The sequence below is a fragment of the Geotrypetes seraphini genome, chromosome 3, assembly GCF_902459505.1.
Source record: "Geotrypetes seraphini chromosome 3, aGeoSer1.1, whole genome shotgun sequence".
Classification (NCBI taxonomy): Eukaryota; Metazoa; Chordata; class Amphibia; order Gymnophiona; family Dermophiidae; genus Geotrypetes; species Geotrypetes seraphini.
Genome location: NC_047086.1, coordinates 226,246,846 through 226,266,725, shown reverse-complemented (window position 1 = coordinate 226,266,725; position 19,880 = coordinate 226,246,846). Strand labels below are relative to the sequence as shown.

Here is a 19,880-nt window from a genome sequence, read left to right as displayed (position 1 = left end):
ATCACAAGGAGCCACAATCTACCTCCATGTCTTCATTTTTGGATTACCTCCTGCACTTATCTCACTCTGGCCTCAAATCCACATCTATTAGAGTCCACCTGCTTTTCATCAGCCTATTGAAGGGAAACCCCTCTGTGCTCATCCTGTGGTTTCCAGATTTATGAAAGGACTTTTCAATGTCAATCCACCTCTCAAGCCGCCTCCAGTGGTTTGGGACCTCAATCTGGTTCTTACTCATTTGATGAAACCTCCATTCGAACCAATAGATTCAGCTCATCTTAAATATCTTACTTGGAAAGTAGTTTTTCTCATTGCATTCACCTCTGCTAGACGTGTCAGTGAACTACAAGCTTTAGTGGCGGGATCCACCTTTTACAGTACTCCATCATGACAAAGTGGTCCTCCATACTCATCCAAAATTCTTACCTTAAGTGGTTTCGGAATTTCTTCTCAATCCATCGTTCTTTCGGTGTTTTTTCCAAGGCCTCATTCTCATCCTGGGCAAATAGCGCTTCATACTCTGGACTGTAAACGTGCTTTAGCTTTCTACTTGCAACGCACTCAACCTCGCAGAACTGCTCCTCAACTTTTCATCTCCTTCAATCCAAATAAGTTGGGGCATCCTGTTTCCAAGCGAACCATCTCCAACTGGATGGCTGCTTGCATCTCTTTCTGCTATGCTCAGGCTGGTCTCCCTCTGCAGGGTCGAGTCACGGGCCATAAAGTTAGAGTGATGGCAGTGTCTCTAGCTTTCCTCAGATCAACTCCTATTGAGGAAATCTGCAAGGCTGCCACTTGGTCCTCGGTTCATACATTCACCTCATTGTCTGGATACTTTTCCCAGAAGAGATGGCCATTTTGGCCAGTCAGTTTTACAACATTTATTCTCCTAAATTGCCAACACTCCCACCATCCCAGCTCGGATGACACCCACATGTTAGCTCGGAGGACACCCACATGTTGAAAATATGCTGCCTGCTTGTCCTGGGATAAAGCACAGTTACTTACCATAACAGTTGTTATTCAGGGACAGCAGGCAGCTATTCTCACAACCCACCCACCTCCCCTGGTTGGCTTCTTAGCTAGCTATCTGAACTGAGGAGACGCATGACCTGACTCGGGCAGGAAGGCACTCGTGAGCTCTTAAAAGATTTTCAAGCAAGTCTGCTTATGGGGCTTCGTGGATGACGTCACCCACATGTTGAGAATATCTGCCTGCTGTCTCTGGATAACAACTGTTAGGTAAGTAACTGTGGTTTCACTATAAAACTTGTGTTGCAGGCAGGCTTTCTTCATTATTATAGCTCTTCTCTGAATTGTCTCCATCTTGATGTTCTTATGAAGAAACAGCCACTTTTGTCCTGTAACCTAACAATAGTATTGGGGAAGAAGCCATTGAACAGATTTACCATACATACTTGAATATAAAATGAGATTCTTTTGGCCAAAATGATGTCCCAAAAATGGGGGTCTTGGTTTATATTTGAGTCTATGCTTGATTACTTGTGTAACTAATTTAAAAAAAAATTAATTAAAAAATAATAGCTGGGGTCTGGTTGTTGGGGGCTGGAGTTGTGGGTAAGGAGCAGGCCTAGCATGTAAGGCAGGTAGCTGATTCCTCCTGCTTCGGCTGCAGTGGTCATCCATGCTGTTTGCCAGCTGCAAGGAAGATGGGGGAGTGAGGTGTCAGCAGCACATACTTATTACCATCAGCCCTGCCTTCAGTCCCAGTACCTGGCTGGCAATAATGAAGACAGACGTCATGGGGCCTTCCCTTTAGCCTTTGTCATTATAGGCTCTGCTGGTCTCGATCCCGCACCTCAAAAACAAGAAGTACTCCTTTCAGTGCTATAGAAATTATAAATAATACTAGTTGAACGGGGTGGGATCGAGACCGACAGAGCTTATAGTGACCTAAGCTAGAGAGAAGGCCGCACGGCTTCTGTCTTTATTATTACCATCTGGTTTTGTGGGACCAGAGATGAAGGCAAGCTGATGACAGCTGAGTGCTGGAAGAGGCAAAGGGTAAAAGGTGATGGGGAGAGATCTTGGATGGACTTGGAGACAGTGAGTGAGTGAGTTGAGGTGTTGGAGGGGAGAGGATATGCTGGATGGGGCTGGGTGGAGAGAAGATGCTGAAAGAGGGGAGAGTTGGCAAAAAAAACTTGAGAATAATAGATGAGGGAGATGGCAAGCTGTAAGTAGAAGCAGATAGAGATGCAGAAAAATAAATGGAGGAAAACAAAGGAAAAGGTTAGTCAAGATATGGATGTAAGAGAGGAAGTGAAGAAAACAGGAGAGAAGTGGCAGACTGAATACCATGACAGAAAAGACAGAAGAAAACAGAAACAGGGATAAACATGAATAAAATGACCAGAAAACAAAGGTAGAAAAATTTTCATGAGCAGAAAATGCTATTTTAGAGTAAATTTATGCCACTTTCTTTTTATTTTCAAAGTGTAGAGTGCTGTTTCTCTTTTTCTCTCTTGTGATACAGTGGTGTGTCGCAAACTCCCTTTGAAGCTGCTGGCACACTAATCTTGTGGCTGGAGGGCACCTGGAAATGTTGACATGTGTCTGTGCATGCATGGATGTCCTTCAGCTGTGACCTTGAGCCTTCTGTTACCACCGGTGGGGGTGCTGGAGGAGGAGAGGCACAGGCTCTGGTTGGCTATCTACAGGATATGCCTCTTGCCGTGAGAGGCACATTCTGTAAGCAGTCAGCTGACACTGGCATACCTGGAATCCTCCAGGGCATACTAATGTGCCATGACACAGTTTGCAATACACTGGCATTCAGTGTTTGGCTTCTTGAGGTTTAAATTTAACTTTTGTATACATTTTATTTAAGTTTGTGGTCGCTTGTAATTTTGTCTTCATTTGTAGGGGCATTGTAAATGTTAGCTTTGCGATATATGCATCACATATCTTTTTATCATGTTTGGTGACTTACAAGATAGCTGATGGGGAGGGTGAGTAGTCCGTTTATATTGATTGACCATGATAACTCAAATTTCTAACATCGGTTTATATTTTAGTCGACCCTTCTCCCTTTGTTTATATTTGAGTATATACAGTAGATGAAATTTGGTAACATAACATAAAATCAACTTTATAGACCGCATAACTATGAGGATCTATGCGGTTTACAAAAAATTAGTCACAAATGAAAATCTGAAGAAATTAATTACCCAAAAATCTAGAAAACAAGTCTTCAAATGTCCAAATATGACATGGATAGATAAGTCTATAGATAATTTGAAACTATCGGTTATAGGGCTAGATTCACCAAGAACACCGATTGTGTCCTGACCACATTGCGACCCCGAACCGATTCACTAACCTTACTCCCGATCCATACCCGATCCGATCCGTGCATGCAAATGTAGGCAGGCAGCGATTCACGAAAAAAATTTCAGGAACACCGACTGGGTTTGCTGATCAAAAAATAAGCGACTGCTGATGACTAGTCGCTCACGTCCTTTCTGGCTGCCCTACTCTCTGCCCTGACTCTCCTGCCCTTCCCTGTAGTGCGAGCCTGTGGTTTTAACCCGCGGGTTAAAACCACGGGCTCATGAAGTTAAAAAAAAAAAAAAAAGTTTCAAGCTCTGTAAGCATGCGTAGACCATCTACAGGCAAAGAAGATGGTCTGCACATGCGTCGGGATCGCTCTTCAGCAATCCGTGCAGTCGGTTAGGGGCATGACCCCGATCGCCCCCATTTGCATGAGGATGTGTCGTGAATCGGATGGCTGGCAACTTCACAGATTGGATCACTATCGGTTTGGATCCGTGAGGTTAGTAAATCTAGCCCCTAGACTCATCAAAAAGACAGCCAGCTTTTCTTAAATGAAGATTGAAGTACTCCTGTGCTTGGAGGACTATTTATGTCGCTGTTATCAAAGATAACGTACGGCGAGTTAGATGAAAGCTTTGGGAATGAGTTAATGGGTGTGAGCAAGGGGGAGAGAATAGAGGATTCTACTAGGGTTTCATGGTAGGAGGTGTGCACTTAGGGAAGAACTGCACTCATCATGTTCTAGGGGTGCAAGGCTGGAGTACATGATTTTTTGTTTCTGAGTAAGTGATGGAGTTATTTTATACTCAGTGGAGTATAACTTTCCAGTCTTGTTTCATTCCTTCCAGAGTGTTTACGTAGCTACAGATTACGTAGCAAACAGACATGAGTGAAAATTTATCTTGCATTATTTTCCTTCATTCTTTCTTCAAGGACAAGTTAGATGGAGCTCTCGGATGCTATCAACACATTCTTGAGCTGAAAGATATTCCACTAACCATAAAGGGAGTAGAATTTTAGAAAATGTGTTTGTCTGTATTTTAAATACCAGCATAATGTAGTTTTATAAGCAAAGGTAATAGGAGATGTTAGATAGGTGGTTACAGCTGAATCTTTCATTTCTTGGTCCTTAGAGTTACCTGTTCCAGCTGTTGCAAGGGCTGGCATTCTGCCACTCTCACAGGGTGCTTCACCGTGATTTGAAACCACAGAATCTCCTTATTAATGCTGAAGGAGCTATTAAACTGGCTGATTTTGGGCTAGCTCGAGCATTTGGTGTGCCAGTGAGAACCTACACCCATGAGGTGAGTAGCCTGCAACATAAGTGAAAAGCAATGTTTAGTGCCTTACAGACATCTTCACACACTACATTTTTCACTTCAGATTAGTAAAGAAGCATACATTATCCCTGCCAATATAAGGAGGCAAAGAGCAGTGTGCTGTCATTATCTTGTATTATGTTGCCAATATTTGTGCTCAATAGATGGTTGGGAAGCAGATTCTTGCAGTTGGGAGAGGGTCTGATAGGATCAAAGACACGTATGGAAGGAAGACCCTGAGGTAATAGTCTCTGTTGGGATTTTCTCCCCACTGAGAATAGATGGATCAGGAACTGGCACTTAAATTTAAAGGTTATGCTTTTTTCTGGGGTGACAGGTCACTACTTGCTTGATGCTCTTTCCCACCTACTCCATAAAGATTTTGAATGGGACTTTTGTGGTGCTTCTGGCAGCTTCTACCTATACCTGTGGGGGGACATTAAGGTTTAAAAATAACAAGCAGTGAGATGTCCAAGTCACCTGACTGAATGTTTCAATATTTCTTTTCACCCATCTAGACCAGCCCAGATGAATGGGTTATGCTATGTTTCTATCAGATGGAGACAGAGAACACCTCTTTGCAGGGACATTATCACTGTCTATAAAGTACTGCGCTTATTAAATAAAAACAAAAATCACTTCAGCATTCTCTGCCTCCAGTAGAGATCTCCCAGGGCAGCAGCTTCTAGTGTGTCCTTCAATTTGAGGGAATTGTTCTGGGGAAAGTGGGTGAGGAAGACTTCTGCTCTCTTCGTAGATTTGATGCTGTGATTTACAAGGCAGCAGTCCTTCCCTCCCCCCCCCCCCCCATTTCTATTGGTAGAGCTGGCGAGCAATATTCCCTTTTAAGGAGTGAGTTGACGTAACACACTTGCACATTAGAAAGAATTCATGAGCCATACTCTGCATGCCTTCCTGTTCAGCACAGCTTGAGAACTCTGCTCCCTCCTGTATAAGCACCCCTTTTCGTCTTCTTTTTTTTTTTTTTTTTTTACAGAACAGTAGGGATACCTTTAACTACAGCAGGGAAGAACCCCAGCTGCCTCCCCAGTACTTCTCTTACTGATGGTATTATACATACTGTAGAGAGTGTGGCGCAATGGTTAAAACTACAGCCTCAGTACCCTGAGGTTGTGGGTTCAAACCCAAACTGCTCCTTATGATCCTGGGCAAGTCACTTAATCCCCCCCATTGCCTCAGGTACATTAGATAGATTGTGAGCCCACCAGGACAAAGGGGAAAATGCTTTAGTACCTGAATAAATGCATATAAACCATTCTGAGCTTCCCTGGGAGAATGGTATAGAAAATTTAATGAATAAATAAATAGATACTGTATGCACTCCAGGGAATTTTGTCCCAAAAAAATCAAAATAATGCATGGCAAAATACTCTAATCTAGAACTTGTGGATCATTCTATGCTTGTAAAGGATCAAAGCAATTTACAATGTCAAGAACTCGTGCATACATGAGGAGCTGCAAAGAACAAGTTATAAAATACCACGAACATTCCAGTATACAGGTGAAGGGAATGGTAGACTACTGTACATGAAAATTACATTAACAGGGCACAATAAATCCTGCTACTTAGAATAACAAGGTAAAGAATGCATGTTCCATATTTCCACAGAGAGTCGAGGGAGTCGATGCTGGATCAGTCAATGTGTACTTATTGTATAGAAATAATTCTAGCTTCCTTCTGAATTTTAGATAGCAAGTTTCCTTTCTAGTGACTAGAGCAGGGTTTCTCAACATGCGGTATGCATACCCTGGAGGGGTTTGCGGGCCGACCGCTGATTCCTTCCTGCTACCGCCCGCCAGCCACCAGCTCCATTTAATTATCCCTCGCCACAACTCCGGGCAGGGAAGAGCTAGGTGTGTACAGAGATTGCACACCACCAGCCCACAAGCCTTCCCCTCACCCCGACGTCAGAATTGACTTCGGGGGGGGGGGGGGGGGCGTTTGGACCGGCATCGTGCAATCGCTGCATGCGCCTGTCCCTTCCCTACCTGGAGTTGCGTCGGGGTATAATTATGTGTAAGCAGTTTTTATTTTCAATATTAGAGGCAACCAACAAAGTACAATTAACAAAGAAGAAACACCCATCAAGAAGCAAATACAAAGCACAATCAACTGTGAAGAAATTACCAACAGGAAGCAAAGTACAAATCAACTAAACCCCCCCCCATGTCATCCCACACCCCAATTCCATAAACACAAAATGAACCCTGCGGCAGTGGACTTGGACTCAGACAGCCCACTGTCGAAAATGAAACCGCATCTCCAAACCCCCAGCCCAGTAGGAAGGAAGAAGAAAAGAAACAAAAGAGATAAGAAAAAAAAAAAAAGGATAAAGAGATCAGTGCACAACAAACCAAGAAAGAGGGTAAAAAAAGAAAAAGAACCAGTTCTCTCACACACCCTGGTGTCGGGGTATAATTAAATGGAGCTGACGGGGGCGGTGGCGAATTGGAGGAATTTGCGGCGGGTTGGCTTGGGGGTAGGCAAGCTTTGGTGCAGGTTGGTTTCAGGGGAGGGAGGGAGGAAGGGGATGGGTCAAAGGGAGGGGGAGAGGGCACAAACTTGGGACACAGAAGGAAGGGAGGGGGGTATTAATAGGTAAAACAGTAAGTGGGCCAGTTTACACAAGGGAGGGAGGGAGGAAGGGGGCACTAACTTGGAACATAGGAGGGAGGGAGGAATAGAAAGGGACAATATCAAACTTGGACTTCTAAATGTTCGCTCTATCAAGAGCGTATATACTTGAATAGAAACTGGGATTTTTGGGCCAAAAAATTGGCCCAAAAATTGGGGTCCCGGTTTATATTCGAGCCAATACACCGCCCTTTCCAAAATTTTTGCAGGCCACCGCTGCCGCCCTCCTTGTCCTAGATTCAGGCTCATACCTCTACTGATGATCATCGGTGGAGGTGCAGCAGGCAGGAGCAAACTTTCCAAGTTCCTACCCCGCTGTTAACTGGCTGCTATGTCTGATCGTCGGTGGAAGTGCAGCGGGCATGAGCGAACTTTCTAAGTTCCTGCCCCGGTGTGAACTGGCTACAGTGTCTTCGGCCACTGAGAAGAAGCATGAGCAGGCGCACGATTTTGCGCTGCTGCTCAGTGCTGAGGGGCTTCCTTAATGGTTCCTGCGAGGATTAACTCTCTAGAAAATTTGCTTCCTACTATTCTTAAAAAACATTTCACCATCTTCGGTCCGTTTCTACTCGACATGATCAATAAAAGTCTCTCTATCGGCTACACACCGCCTCCTTGGAAATCTACTCTTGTATTCCCAAAGCTCAAACAAATAAACACATCTGAAAATCAAATCACCAATTACCGTTCTATTGCCAACTTACCTTTTCTAGGAAAAATAATCGAAAAACTGGTTTTCAATCAGCTGTCCAATTTTGCAAAAAAAACCCCAAAAAACTAACGCTCTGCACCCTTACCAAACAAGTTTCCGAAAAAATCACTCTACTGAACTCTCATCGGACTAACAACTTCAGTTCACTACTTTAAAGACCATCACAAATCCTCCATTCTGATTTCTTTAGACCTCGCATCTGCCTTTGACACAACTGATCATTCCCTACTCCTTAAAAGATTAGAATCTATTAGCATTTCTGGTACAGTTCTGCAGTGGTTCTCTTCCTACTTTCAGGATCGAAACTATAAAGTTAGCTTCAATGACTCTACTTCCTCCACCATCTATCAAAGCTATGGAGTTCCCCAAGGCTCAATTCTCTCTCCACTTCTCTTTATCTTCTTGACACCTCTATTTACTCTGGCCAAATCTATAGGTTCCACTGTATTTACATATGATGATGACATCCAACTACTTCATCCCCTAAATCCTATATCAACTGATGAAATAATTAAAATCAATCATAAACTCAATAAAATGGCTTCAGCATAACAAGCTCTCATTGAACATTCTTAAAACCACCAGTGTCCTTTTCTCGATATCCTCAGATGAACATCCATGCTTACCCATTTGCATTGATTCTTCCTCCATTCAAATGGACAGTAAAGTCAAACTTCTAGGGGGTCATCCTTGACAAGGACCTCACCTTTCACCAACAAATTAGTGCAGTTACACAGAAATGTTTTCATAAGCTTAGGCTCATCTGCTCTATCTCTTCTTTTCTTGATTCCCCACCCCCTCTATCGACATCCTGATTCACTCTCTCATAATTTCAACCATAGATTACTGCAATGCTCTATATCAAGGTAAATCCCAGAAAGAAATCCGTTGCTTACAACTATTGCAAAATACTGCTGTTAAATTAATTTATCATGCAAAAAAATTTAACCATGTTACTCCTCTTCTTTGTAGAGCACATTGGTTACCCATCACTCATCGCCTCATCTATAAAATACTCCTCCTCACCTTTAAACCAAAAATCTCTAACCAACTGGCATTTATTAACAAACTACTGATCCCATACTCATCATCCAGGGCCCTCCGATCTAGCAACCAGAATCTACTTTCCATACCATCAATATGCAAACTGTTATCGCAAATCCATTTTTTTTTATCACCGCCCCCTCTCTGTGGAATGCCCTTCCATTAGATCTTTGATTAGAAAACTCTCTTGGAAAAATTTAAAGCTAAATTTAAAACTTTTCTCTTTAAAGATGCCTATACTCTTTAGTATCAGCTCTCACTTCTAAAGCAATTAGTTCTCATGAAGTCCTTTGGAAAACAACACACTGAACTGCCCTGAAACACCAAAATGCTTCTCTAGAAGCAATCCCCATCCTAATGTATCGCCATTCTCCATTTACCTCCCCTTTTTTATTAATTTTACTTTGATGTATTTAAAACTTCCCCTCCCCTACTTCCCTTTTGTTCCATGTGTATCAATGTGAACTTGTCTAGTATTTTTAATATTTGATAAAATAATGCTTTTAAATCACTTTTTATTTCCTTTTTTTTAATCTGATTATATTGTACACTGTTTAGACACTTGTTTTGATAGACAGTATATCAAAAATAAAGAAACTTGGGCCTGAGTGTGTGAGTGAGAGGGAAAGAGATGGTGCACATGGGGAAAGGAAGAGGAAAATTGGGCATAGAGAGGAGTGAGGTAGAGATGCATGGGGAATAGAAGGATGAGAGGGAGAAATATTGTATATGGTGTTGGAGAGGGAACAGAGGGATAGATTGAAGGGGATGCAAGGGGGAGGAATGTTGGGCATAGTGATGAAGGGAGAGATGTGGCATAGTGTTGGAGAGGGGTGATAGAAGGAGAAATGGGCATGAGGCTGGTGTGCCGTGATGAAAAATCCTGCACATGATCCAGGGAATGAGAGAGGAAGAAAAGTTGGATTCTTGGAGGGAAAAAGAGAGAGATGTTTTTTGGGGAATGGAATGAGGTCTGGAAGAGAGGAAGCATGCAGGAGGTAGAAAAAAGGGAAGAAATATTTGATGCACAGTCAGAAGGAAGTGCAACCAGAGACTCATGAAATCACCAGACAACAAAGGTAGGAAAAATGATTTTATTTTCAATTTAGTGATCAAAATGTCAGTTTTGAGAATTTATCTTTATTTCTATATTTTGCACTATATTTGTCTTTTTTTATAGTTATTACTGAGGTGACATTTCATATTTTAAAGTCATCTGCCTTGACTTCTTTGAAAACCTCCCGCATATAAATGATTAACATTTTTTATGCATACAGTGTGCTTTGTGTGTTTTTTAATTTTATTTTGTGGTTACCATTATCCACTATAATAAAACGCTTAGCATGCATGCGCACTTCAAACTCCGTGCGTCCGTGACTCTGTGCCACGCATGTGCAGTGCCTACGCCGACTGAATTTCTGCCTTTTGACTAGGCTGCTGCTGCCAGGACACTTCTTCTTACCCCCTGACCAGCGGCAGCAGCCGTGGTTTCATCAAGCAGCCGTGGGGCATTTTGCTAGGCCGGCCCACTTTGATAATGCGAGATGGGCCAGCCTAGCAAAAGCCCCAAGGCTGCCTGGGCTAGTGGAAGCTGAACAGGGGGAGCAGGGAAGGGAGAAGGGGTACTACTGGACAGGTGGGAGGTAAAAGGAAGGGAGAAGGGTTACTGCTGGACAGGGGGAGCAGGGAAGGGGTGCTGCTGGACAGGGGGGAGGTAAAAGGAAGGAAGAAGGGCTGCTGCTGGACATGGGGAGCAGGGAAGGGGCCCTGCTGGATAGGGGGAGGTAAAAGGAAGGAAGAAGAGCTACTGCTGGACAGGGGGAGCAGGGAAGGGGTGGTGCTGGTCAGGGGGAGAGACAAAGAAAGAAAGACAGACAGGGGGCCAGGGAGACAGAAAGAAAGAAAGAAAGACAGGGGGCCAGGGAGACAGAAAGAAAGAAAGAAAGACAGGGGGACAGGGAGAGAGACAGAAAGAAAGAAGACAGGGGGCCAGGGAGAGAGAAAGAAATGCCTGTCTATACATCTATTCTAGCACCCATTAATGTAACGGGCTAAAAAACTAGTGTATTAATAAGATTATATTGTGTGTATGAAAGATGGATGGACGAAATTGCATTACAATTAGTATGTTTATTATGGGGGTGGAGTCGGGGCAGAGGTTGGTTGAGACTGGGGCAGAATTTGGCCAGGGGTACTAGGTTGGTATTTGTTAGGCTTAGGGGGCACTTGGCTTGAAAAGGTTGAGAAACACTGGACTAGAGGCAGCATATACTCTATTCCTTTTAGTGAAGGGAGGATCATCTGTGATCTATTGGTGATTTAGGTAGACGTGATGTAATGTTTGGAGAATAGCTGAATAAGTTTTCCAATTCGTGATTGTTGTTGATGTGGAATCAGATGCAAGATGATTTGAAGGAAATCCTGGAGGCCATGGGTAACCAGTGGAGTCTCTGGTAGTACTCTGTCACAGAGTCAAACTTCCTGAACCTGAAGATTAATCTAACTGCTGTGTTTTGGATGAGCTGAAGCCTGTAGAGTTGCTTAGCGCCTATTCCCACATATAGGGAGTTGCACTAGTCAAGCAAGAATAAACATTTGGACCAGTATTGTTAAGTGGCATTCATAAAAGAAGGTTTGATCAATCGCAGACGTTTCATGCTAATGTTTTTTTCCCAGAGAGAGATTTGAGGGGGCATATGAGAGTAGTGTCCAAGATTATACAATGGATGAGCTTTGAATACTGAGTGTGGTTCCAGATGGTGGGCTATTAGAATTTGAGATTGTTTGATGCAGGCTATAAAACCATGTTAGGCTGGTCTTGGCAATGTTCAGCTTGAGCTTGTTTGCCCAAGTGGAGATTTTGTTTATTCCTCTTGAGATTAAATTTGCGATATTCATGTTATCAGGATAGATATGCAGCAATAGGAAGATGCCATCTGCGTAGGTTAGGAGCTGCTCTCCATTTGAGAAATAATTTTTGCCAAGTGAGCTCATAAATAAGTTGAATAAAATTGGAGATAGAGGGGAGCCCTGCGGCATGCCGCAGAGGAATCTCCTATTTTACACCTTAAGTCAGCTTGGTGAAAGCGTTGGATCTAATTTAGATATCATCCGGTTTCAAATCCAAGTTTGCTGATTAAAGTAATAGAACAATTTGTATTGGAACAATTATTTGCATTCACAGAAAAGACAAATCTATTTCATATGAGACAGGCAGGGTTTAAGTCTGGTCATAGTACTGAATCCCTGGTCATTTTGGTTTTTTTTTTTTGAGAGATGCTAGAAATTATCCCAGGACAAGCAGGCAGCATATTCTTGACTGATGGGTGACGGCACCGACGGAGCCCCGGTACGGACAATTTTAGAGTGATTGCACTCTAAGAACTTAGAAAGTTCTAGTTAGGCCGCACCGCGCGTGCGCGAGTGCCTTCCCGCCTGACGAAGGCGCGCGGTCCCCAGTTTCTTAGTTTCCGCGGAGCTAAGAAGACGTGTGTTTTCCAACGGCTGTTGGAAACTTCTTTTTTCGCCTTCCCGCTCGCGTATTTTTCCTCATGAAACTCTTCACGTTCTCTTTTTTATTTGTTTCTTGATTTAACTAAAAAAAAAAAGTCTCTTTTTTTCAACTTTTTTCGGTCGGCCCCAGCGGGGCCTGTTGGCACCATCAAAGCCTCGGGTTTCGATTTTGCTACTGCCGTTTTTCCCTTCATGCCCCCTTCACTGGGTTAAAAAGTGTCAGCGGTGTGCACGCCCTATTTCTTTATCCAACCCGCACAAGTTGTGCCTTCAGTGCTTGGGTCCGAACCATAGGGCTATGACGTGCACCCGCTGTGCTTCTCTTCAAAAGAGAACTTTGAAGAATCGCCAGATTCAACAGCAACTACTTTTTGGTGCCGCTATGGAAGTTCCACCGGCATCGGCAACTTCCTCCAAGTCGGCACCGGCGGTTTTGACACCGCAAGATACATCTTCGGTGTCGCACCCCACAGGTAAGCCGGCTAAGAAGCCATCCCCTACAGTTCTCGGCCCGCCAGTCGAACATGCAGTGAGCCAAGTCCTGCAGACTGCGCGCCGGCCCCGTAAACGCTCCGCTCCCATAGAAGTGACTGCCTCTTCATTGGCATCGACTTCGCCTGAGCGTCGAGCTGCATCGCAGGTACCGAGCAAGAAAAAAGCGGTACCGGTGCCATCGGGACAGTCTCTGGATGAGCGCATAGCATCCATCCTCCAGATCCAGCTTAAGGAGCAATTACAACACCTGCTCCCGGCTCTGCTAACTCCGAACCTTCCAGTGTCGGTACCTACTGAGCCTACGGTACCGATCGTCGACCAGCCTATTTTGTCGGCATTGACGTTATCGGCACTGCTTAAATCTGCCTCTTCTATGTCTATGCCTATTTTATCGGCAGAGCCAAAGTCTCTTCGTCGAGCTGTTCACTCTGTCTCTGATCCGGTACCGCTCTCTGACACCCGTACCGCTTTACATTCACCAGATACGGTGCCGATGCGTTCCGGCAAATCGGTACGCAAAACCAGGCATACCGAATCCTCTACTCCTCTATCTCAGGGCCGTCTTTCATCGGTACGTGACCCTGATTTATGGGATGATTCCAAGGATCCCCCTCGGTACCGAGGAGGATTTTTCATCGGATGAGGCTGATCCATCAGTGCAGGATCCTGCTAGTAAGCCAGAGCACGCTTCCTTCACTAAATTTCTTAGGGAGATGTCAGACACCCTTTCTCTCCCATTAGAGTCTGATTCTAAAAAGTCCAAGGCATTCCTGGATGCTTTGGACTTTGACCAACCTCCCAAAGAATTTTTGAAATTACCCCTTCACGATATCTTAAGGGAAACTTTTTACAAAAATCTGGAGACTCCTCTCACCATCCCAGGAGCTCCAAGGAAATTGGAATCACTTTATAAAGTTATTCCTATTCCAGGGTTTGACAAACCTCATCTTCCACACGAATCTTTGCTGGTGGAGTCAACCCTGAAAAAATCTGCAGGCTCAAGTGTGTATGCTTCTGTCCCTCCTGGCAGAGAGGGCAAGGCTATGGACAAATTTGGTAAACGACTTTACCAGAATGCTATGTTGGCCAACCGTTCAGGTAACTATGCATTCCACTTCTCGTTTTACCTGAAACATCTTATACAGCAGATGGCCACTTTTCAAAAATATATTCCAGACCGCAAACTTTCTGCTTTTCAGCAATGCACTGCCAGTCTCTTGCAGCTCAGGAAGTTTATGGTACGTTCCATCTATGACACATTTGAACTGACATCCCGAGCTACTGCAATGTCTATAGCTATGAGACGATTAGCATGGCTTCGCGTCTCAGAACTTGATGTTAACCACCAGGACCGTCTTGCCAATGCTCCCTACCTGGGGGATAAGCTGTTTGGAGAATCTCTGGATACCACCACCCAGAAACTTTCGGCTCATGAGACGAGGTGGGATACCTTATTGAAAAACAAAAAGAAACCCCTCGAGGTTCTGCATTATCACCAATTATTTTAAATATTTTTTGGCCTCATTGCTTACAATAATACAAGAATTTGGACTTAAAGTACATTGGAATGCTGATTTATCTGGATGCCCAATTATCTGGATAGCTTCCGGGGTGGGGGGAGAGGGTCTCAATTTATATTTGAGTTCCCCCCAAGTACTATTCTTTTGTTTAATTTTAAAAAATATATATCTTCAGCACTCCCCCCTCCTTCCCTGAACAGGCACCATCAATCCCCCTCCCAAGTCCACAGGAAAGACCCCAGGCCTATCTTGTTTCCCTGAATGTCTCGGCAGCTATTTTTTTCGCTGACAGAGCAAGGGCAGGAGCGAGTAGGATCACTCCTGCCCTAGTGCTGCCACTAGACCACCAAGGAAACAAGGTAGGCCTAGGGACTTTCCTGTGGTGCCTGTTCAGGGAGGGAGGGGGGAATGCTGCCTTTTCTTGTTGGGGAGAAGTGGGGTCACTGAAGGCATTTTATAAATTAAAAACAAAAGACAAAAAATTACTCTCCAATTATCCAGATTTTTGATTATCTGAACTACTATCTGCCAAGGTTAGTCCAGATAATCGGCGTGCCACTGTATATTGTTATGCAGATGATATACTTATTGCTGCTAAGATTGATCCAGTTCAATTAGATTTAACACAATAAATGGATTGTCTGCAATAGCACAGTGGCTTAAAGAACAAAGAATGGTTCTGAATATAGAGAAATGTACAAAACAAAAGGAAACAACAAAGAATCCAATGAAACTGTAATGAAATAGCGAATTGAAGAACAAAATCAAAAAAATCATGAAACAGTTTGTATCCAAAAGGACAGATAAGGCCGGACCCAACACGGTCCATGTTTCAAAGAAACACTCCTTCCTCAGGGGTCCTAGAATGTGTCAATACAAGAAAACCTGATGGATAACATCTGGATAAAAACTGGAATCAGCAGTGGATAGCTAAGCAGATGTGAAAGCTCCTACGTGGTGCAGGGCAAAAATGAAAGAGAAATTTACTTCATGTTGAATAACTGGACATTATCTTCAACTTCAGGTAGATCTGTAATCACTAGGGAAAAAATATCAGCAGTATAGACTTATAAATATCTTGGAATTATGGCTGATTATCAATTTAACTTTTGAAGATCAAATATCAACTTTGATAAAATCTTGTTTTTATTCACTGAGAATTTATTTAAAAATTTATATACCACCTAAGCGGTTCACAGAGAATGTTACGGGCGGTAAGAGGTCTATTTGAGGAATGTAACTTGCATACTCATATTCTTACATTTGTAATCACAAAATTGGATTATTGCAATATTATATATGTGGATCTTACAAAATCTAGTCTTAAGACTAAAAGCAATTCAAAATATTGCAATTAAATTACTCGGTTATACAGTAAAACCTTGGTTTGCAAGCATAATTTGTTCCAGAAGCATGCTTGTAATCCAAAGCACTCGTATATCAAAGCGAATTACCCCATAGGAAATAGTGGAAACTCATACGATTTGTTCCACAACCCGAAAACTTTAAATACAAAATACTATACGTACTTGTATTGCAAGACCTTGCTCATTTGAAACAGTCACTACATTCCTGCAGCATCAGAGAGAGAACCGTCGGTTCAGTTGTGATGTGACTCATGTATAGGTTTCAAGGTTTTAATAAAAATTTCTTATACCGCTTAATCTAAAATTCAAAGCAGTGTACAATAAAATTATCAGCATACAATAGCACGAAAACAGAAGATTAAAAACAAAACATATCATTGGTCAGTAAAAACAAAAATACATACACCAGACAAACAAAGTAAAACAATAGAGAAAAGGGAGGAACTACAATAAGTAAAGAAAAGAATGATTAAGGGAAGAACAATAAGGAGAAGAATAACTTGAAAAACAACAATGAGATTATTGCCCTTACGAGGGCAGTTATGTTATCAAAAGCGTCTAAGAATAGGAAAGTCTTCAATTTTATCTTAAAAGGGCCTATGGAAGTTTGCAAGACTGCTTGTATATCAAGTTAAAATTTAATAATGTTTTGCTTGTCTTGCAAAACACTTGCAAACCAAGTTATTTGCAATCCAAGGTTTTACTATACTTGGATATACTTAGATTTAAAAAGAAGTATAGGATTCAGAGAGAAGCGAGGAGAGATATTGAAGGGCAGCAGAAGAACACACTTGTAGGTCAGCAATAAGATCTTAAACGGGCCTATGGAAGTTTGCAAGACTGCTTGTATATCAAGTTAAAATTTAATAATGTTTTGCTTGTCTTGCAAAACACTTGCAAACCAAGTTATTTGCAATCCAAGGTTTTACTATACTTGGATATACTTAGATTTAAAAAGAAGTATAGGATTCAGAGAGAAGCGAGGAGAGATATTGAAGGGCAGCAGAAGAACACACTTGTAGGTCAGCAATAAGATCTTAAACTGTATGCGATGGCAGATAGGGAGCCAGTAAAGTGACTTAAGGAGAGGGGTGACATGAGCATAGCGATGTTGATAGAAGATGAGTCGTGCAGCAGAGTTTAGCACAGATTGCAAGGGGAAGAGGCGACACTGCAGGATACCAGTTAGAAGTAGATTGCAGTAATCTAAGCGTGAGGTTATGAGAACATGGACAAGGGTCTGGGTAGTGTGCTCAGAGAGGAAGGGGTGAATTTTGGTGATATTGAAGAGATAGAAATGACATGTCTTAGCAGCTTGTTCGATGTGTGTAGAAAATGAGAGGTTGGAATCGAAAACCACTCCAAGGTTGTGAGCAGAAGAATGGAACAATGACAGTATTATTTACCGAGATGGAGCAAGGAGGAGGAGCCAAGGGTTTAGGAGGAAAGAGGAGCAGCTCAGTCTTGGACATATTTAGTTTCAGATGACGGCAAGACATCCAGGCAGCAATGCCAGCCAAACAAGCAGAGACTTTTTCTTGGACTTTAGGTGAAATTTTCAGGTGTAGAGAGGTAGATCTGGGAGTCATCAGCATATAGATGATACTGGAAGCCATGGGATGAGATCAGGGCACTGAGGGAAGATGAGAAGAGGTCCTAATATGGAACCCTGGGGAATGCCAACTCTAGCGGGGTAGCAGTAGAAGAGGACCCACCAACACATACACTAAAGGTATGTTGGGAAAGGTAGGAGGCAAGCCACTACCCTTTGTCTCCTTCCACTTAACCAGTTTTTAATCCGTCACTTTAGGTCCCATACCAAGGGAACTCGGTTTATCATCCGCCTATGCAGCAAAGACTTTGCTAAAATCTAAAACACCATATCTAGCACCCCTCCAATATCCGCCCAGTCAAAGAAATCGTAAAACCATTCTGCCTCGGGTCCTGCAGGTCCATTCGATTCTAGGAATCTTACTATCCTCCACTTAAGAAGCATTTCCATTAGTTTACTCACTACTGAGGTCAGACTAACCGTCCTGTAATTTCCTAACTCCTTTCTTCTGCAGAGGAACCACATCTGCTCTTCTCCAGTCCTCTGGGACCATTCTAAAGAAGCATTGAAAAGATGAGACACTGGAGCCGCCAGAACCCCTATTAGTTCCTTGAGTATCTTTGGATGTATCCTATCAGGCCCCATCATGGTGTCTGTTTAATTTAGCAAGCTCCTCACAAACGCAGTCTTCTGTGAATCTCTCCTGGACTACCACACATCTGTTTGTATTTGTTTTTTGTGGTTCTCCCCACCCCCCCTCCGGTCTTTCATACATGAATACAGAACAGAAATAATTAAGCAGTTCAGCCTCATCACTTTCTTCATATTTGTCCTGTTCGTCCTTGAGCCTCACAATGCCATTTTGACACGTCTTCCTATCACTGTCATATCTTAAAAAAATCTTGTCACCAAATTTTATCATATTGGCTATATTCCATTTGCATCTTTGCCTTTCCTACAACTTTTCCAGCTTCTTTTAGCTTTTCTACATATTTTTGCCCATCTTCTTTCTGCGATGTCTTGCAACTTATCAAGGCTACCTGTTTTTTCCTTACCTTTTCAGCTACTACATTTGAGAACCAAAGCGACCTTCTTTTCCTTTTTTCTTTGTGCACTTTTCTAACACTCTTCAACCTATACATTGCCTCCCTAAGCTCCTACCTAGACAAACTAGGCATTACCTCCTACAGCTACGCAGATGACATCACCATACTCCTCCCCTTCGACCGACCAGAGCCCACCATGATAGGCACAATACACAAAACACTTGAAAAAGTAGCAACATGGATGAAAGAACACAAACTAAAACTTAATCCTGACAAAACAAACTTCATCCTCATAGAAAACAGCAAAACCCCAATATTGACTAACTAGAAATAAACTCAATCTCATACCCTATTCAACCCATACTAAAACTCTTCGGAGTACTGATAGACAGAGGCTGTACCATGCAACCACAAATCAACAAAATAATAAAAGCATCATTCGCAACCATGAGAAACCTAAAACAAGTCAGAAAATTATTCGACAGGAAACAATTCCAACTAGTGGTTCAATCACTAATACTAGGCCTAATAGACTACAACATACTATATCTCCCCTACCCAGCAACCACGATAAAACAACTTCAAACAATACAAAACACAGGCCTAAGACTTATCTACTCACAGAAGAAATATGACCACATCACAGAAGCATACCACAAATCACATTGGCTCCCAATACAAGCCAGAGTACACTTCAAATTCCACTGCCTTCTTTTCAAAGCTATAAACGAAGACAGCCCTACCTGTTGGAACAATCGACTAACCCAATCCACCTCAACCAGACATAGGAGAACCCACACAATATTCACAGACCCCCCAACCAAAAATGTATGATAACCTATTGGCCACCAGAACCTGGCCAGAGGAAATGAAAAATGCCCATACCTTGGAGTGGTATATAGACCTCCAAGACAACAGGAAGACAAAGATATAGAACTGATCGAAGATATAGAGAACATCACTTTACGTGAGGACACAGTTCTGCTAGGGGACTTCAACATGCCCGATGCAGATTGGAACACACTCTCCGTGACTACCTGTGGCAGCAGAAGAATATTAACCTCCATACAGGGTGCACGACTCAAACAAATGGTATTAGAGCCCACCAGGGACCAAGCAATACTGGACCTGGTACTCACCAACGGAGACAGCGTTTCGGAGGTTTCAGTAGGAGATAAGCTGGCCTCCAGCGACCATAACATGGTATGGCTCAACCTCAAGAAAGGCTTCTCTAGATCAAACACAGCGATGAGGGTCCTCAACTTTAGAGGCATAGACTTCGACCTCATGGGAGATTTTGTCCATCGGGAGCTGTGTAACCAAGCAGAAACTGACAATGTGGAGACTATGTGGTCAACT

General features: G+C 42.9%; 1 protein-coding gene across 4 annotated transcripts in view; it reads left to right on the top strand.

Moving 5' to 3' along the window:
• Window positions 1-19,880, top strand: part of CDK2 (cyclin dependent kinase 2) — a 161,634-nt gene that overhangs the window by 40,228 nt on the left and 101,526 nt on the right. For all 4 annotated transcript variants that reach the window (XM_033935571.1, XM_033935573.1, XM_033935570.1 and 1 more), the window contains exon 4: window positions 4,431-4,601. In XM_033935571.1, coding sequence (XP_033791462.1) covers window positions 4,431-4,601 — 171 coding nt within the window. The remainder of the gene's footprint in view (window positions 1-4,430; window positions 4,602-19,880) is intronic.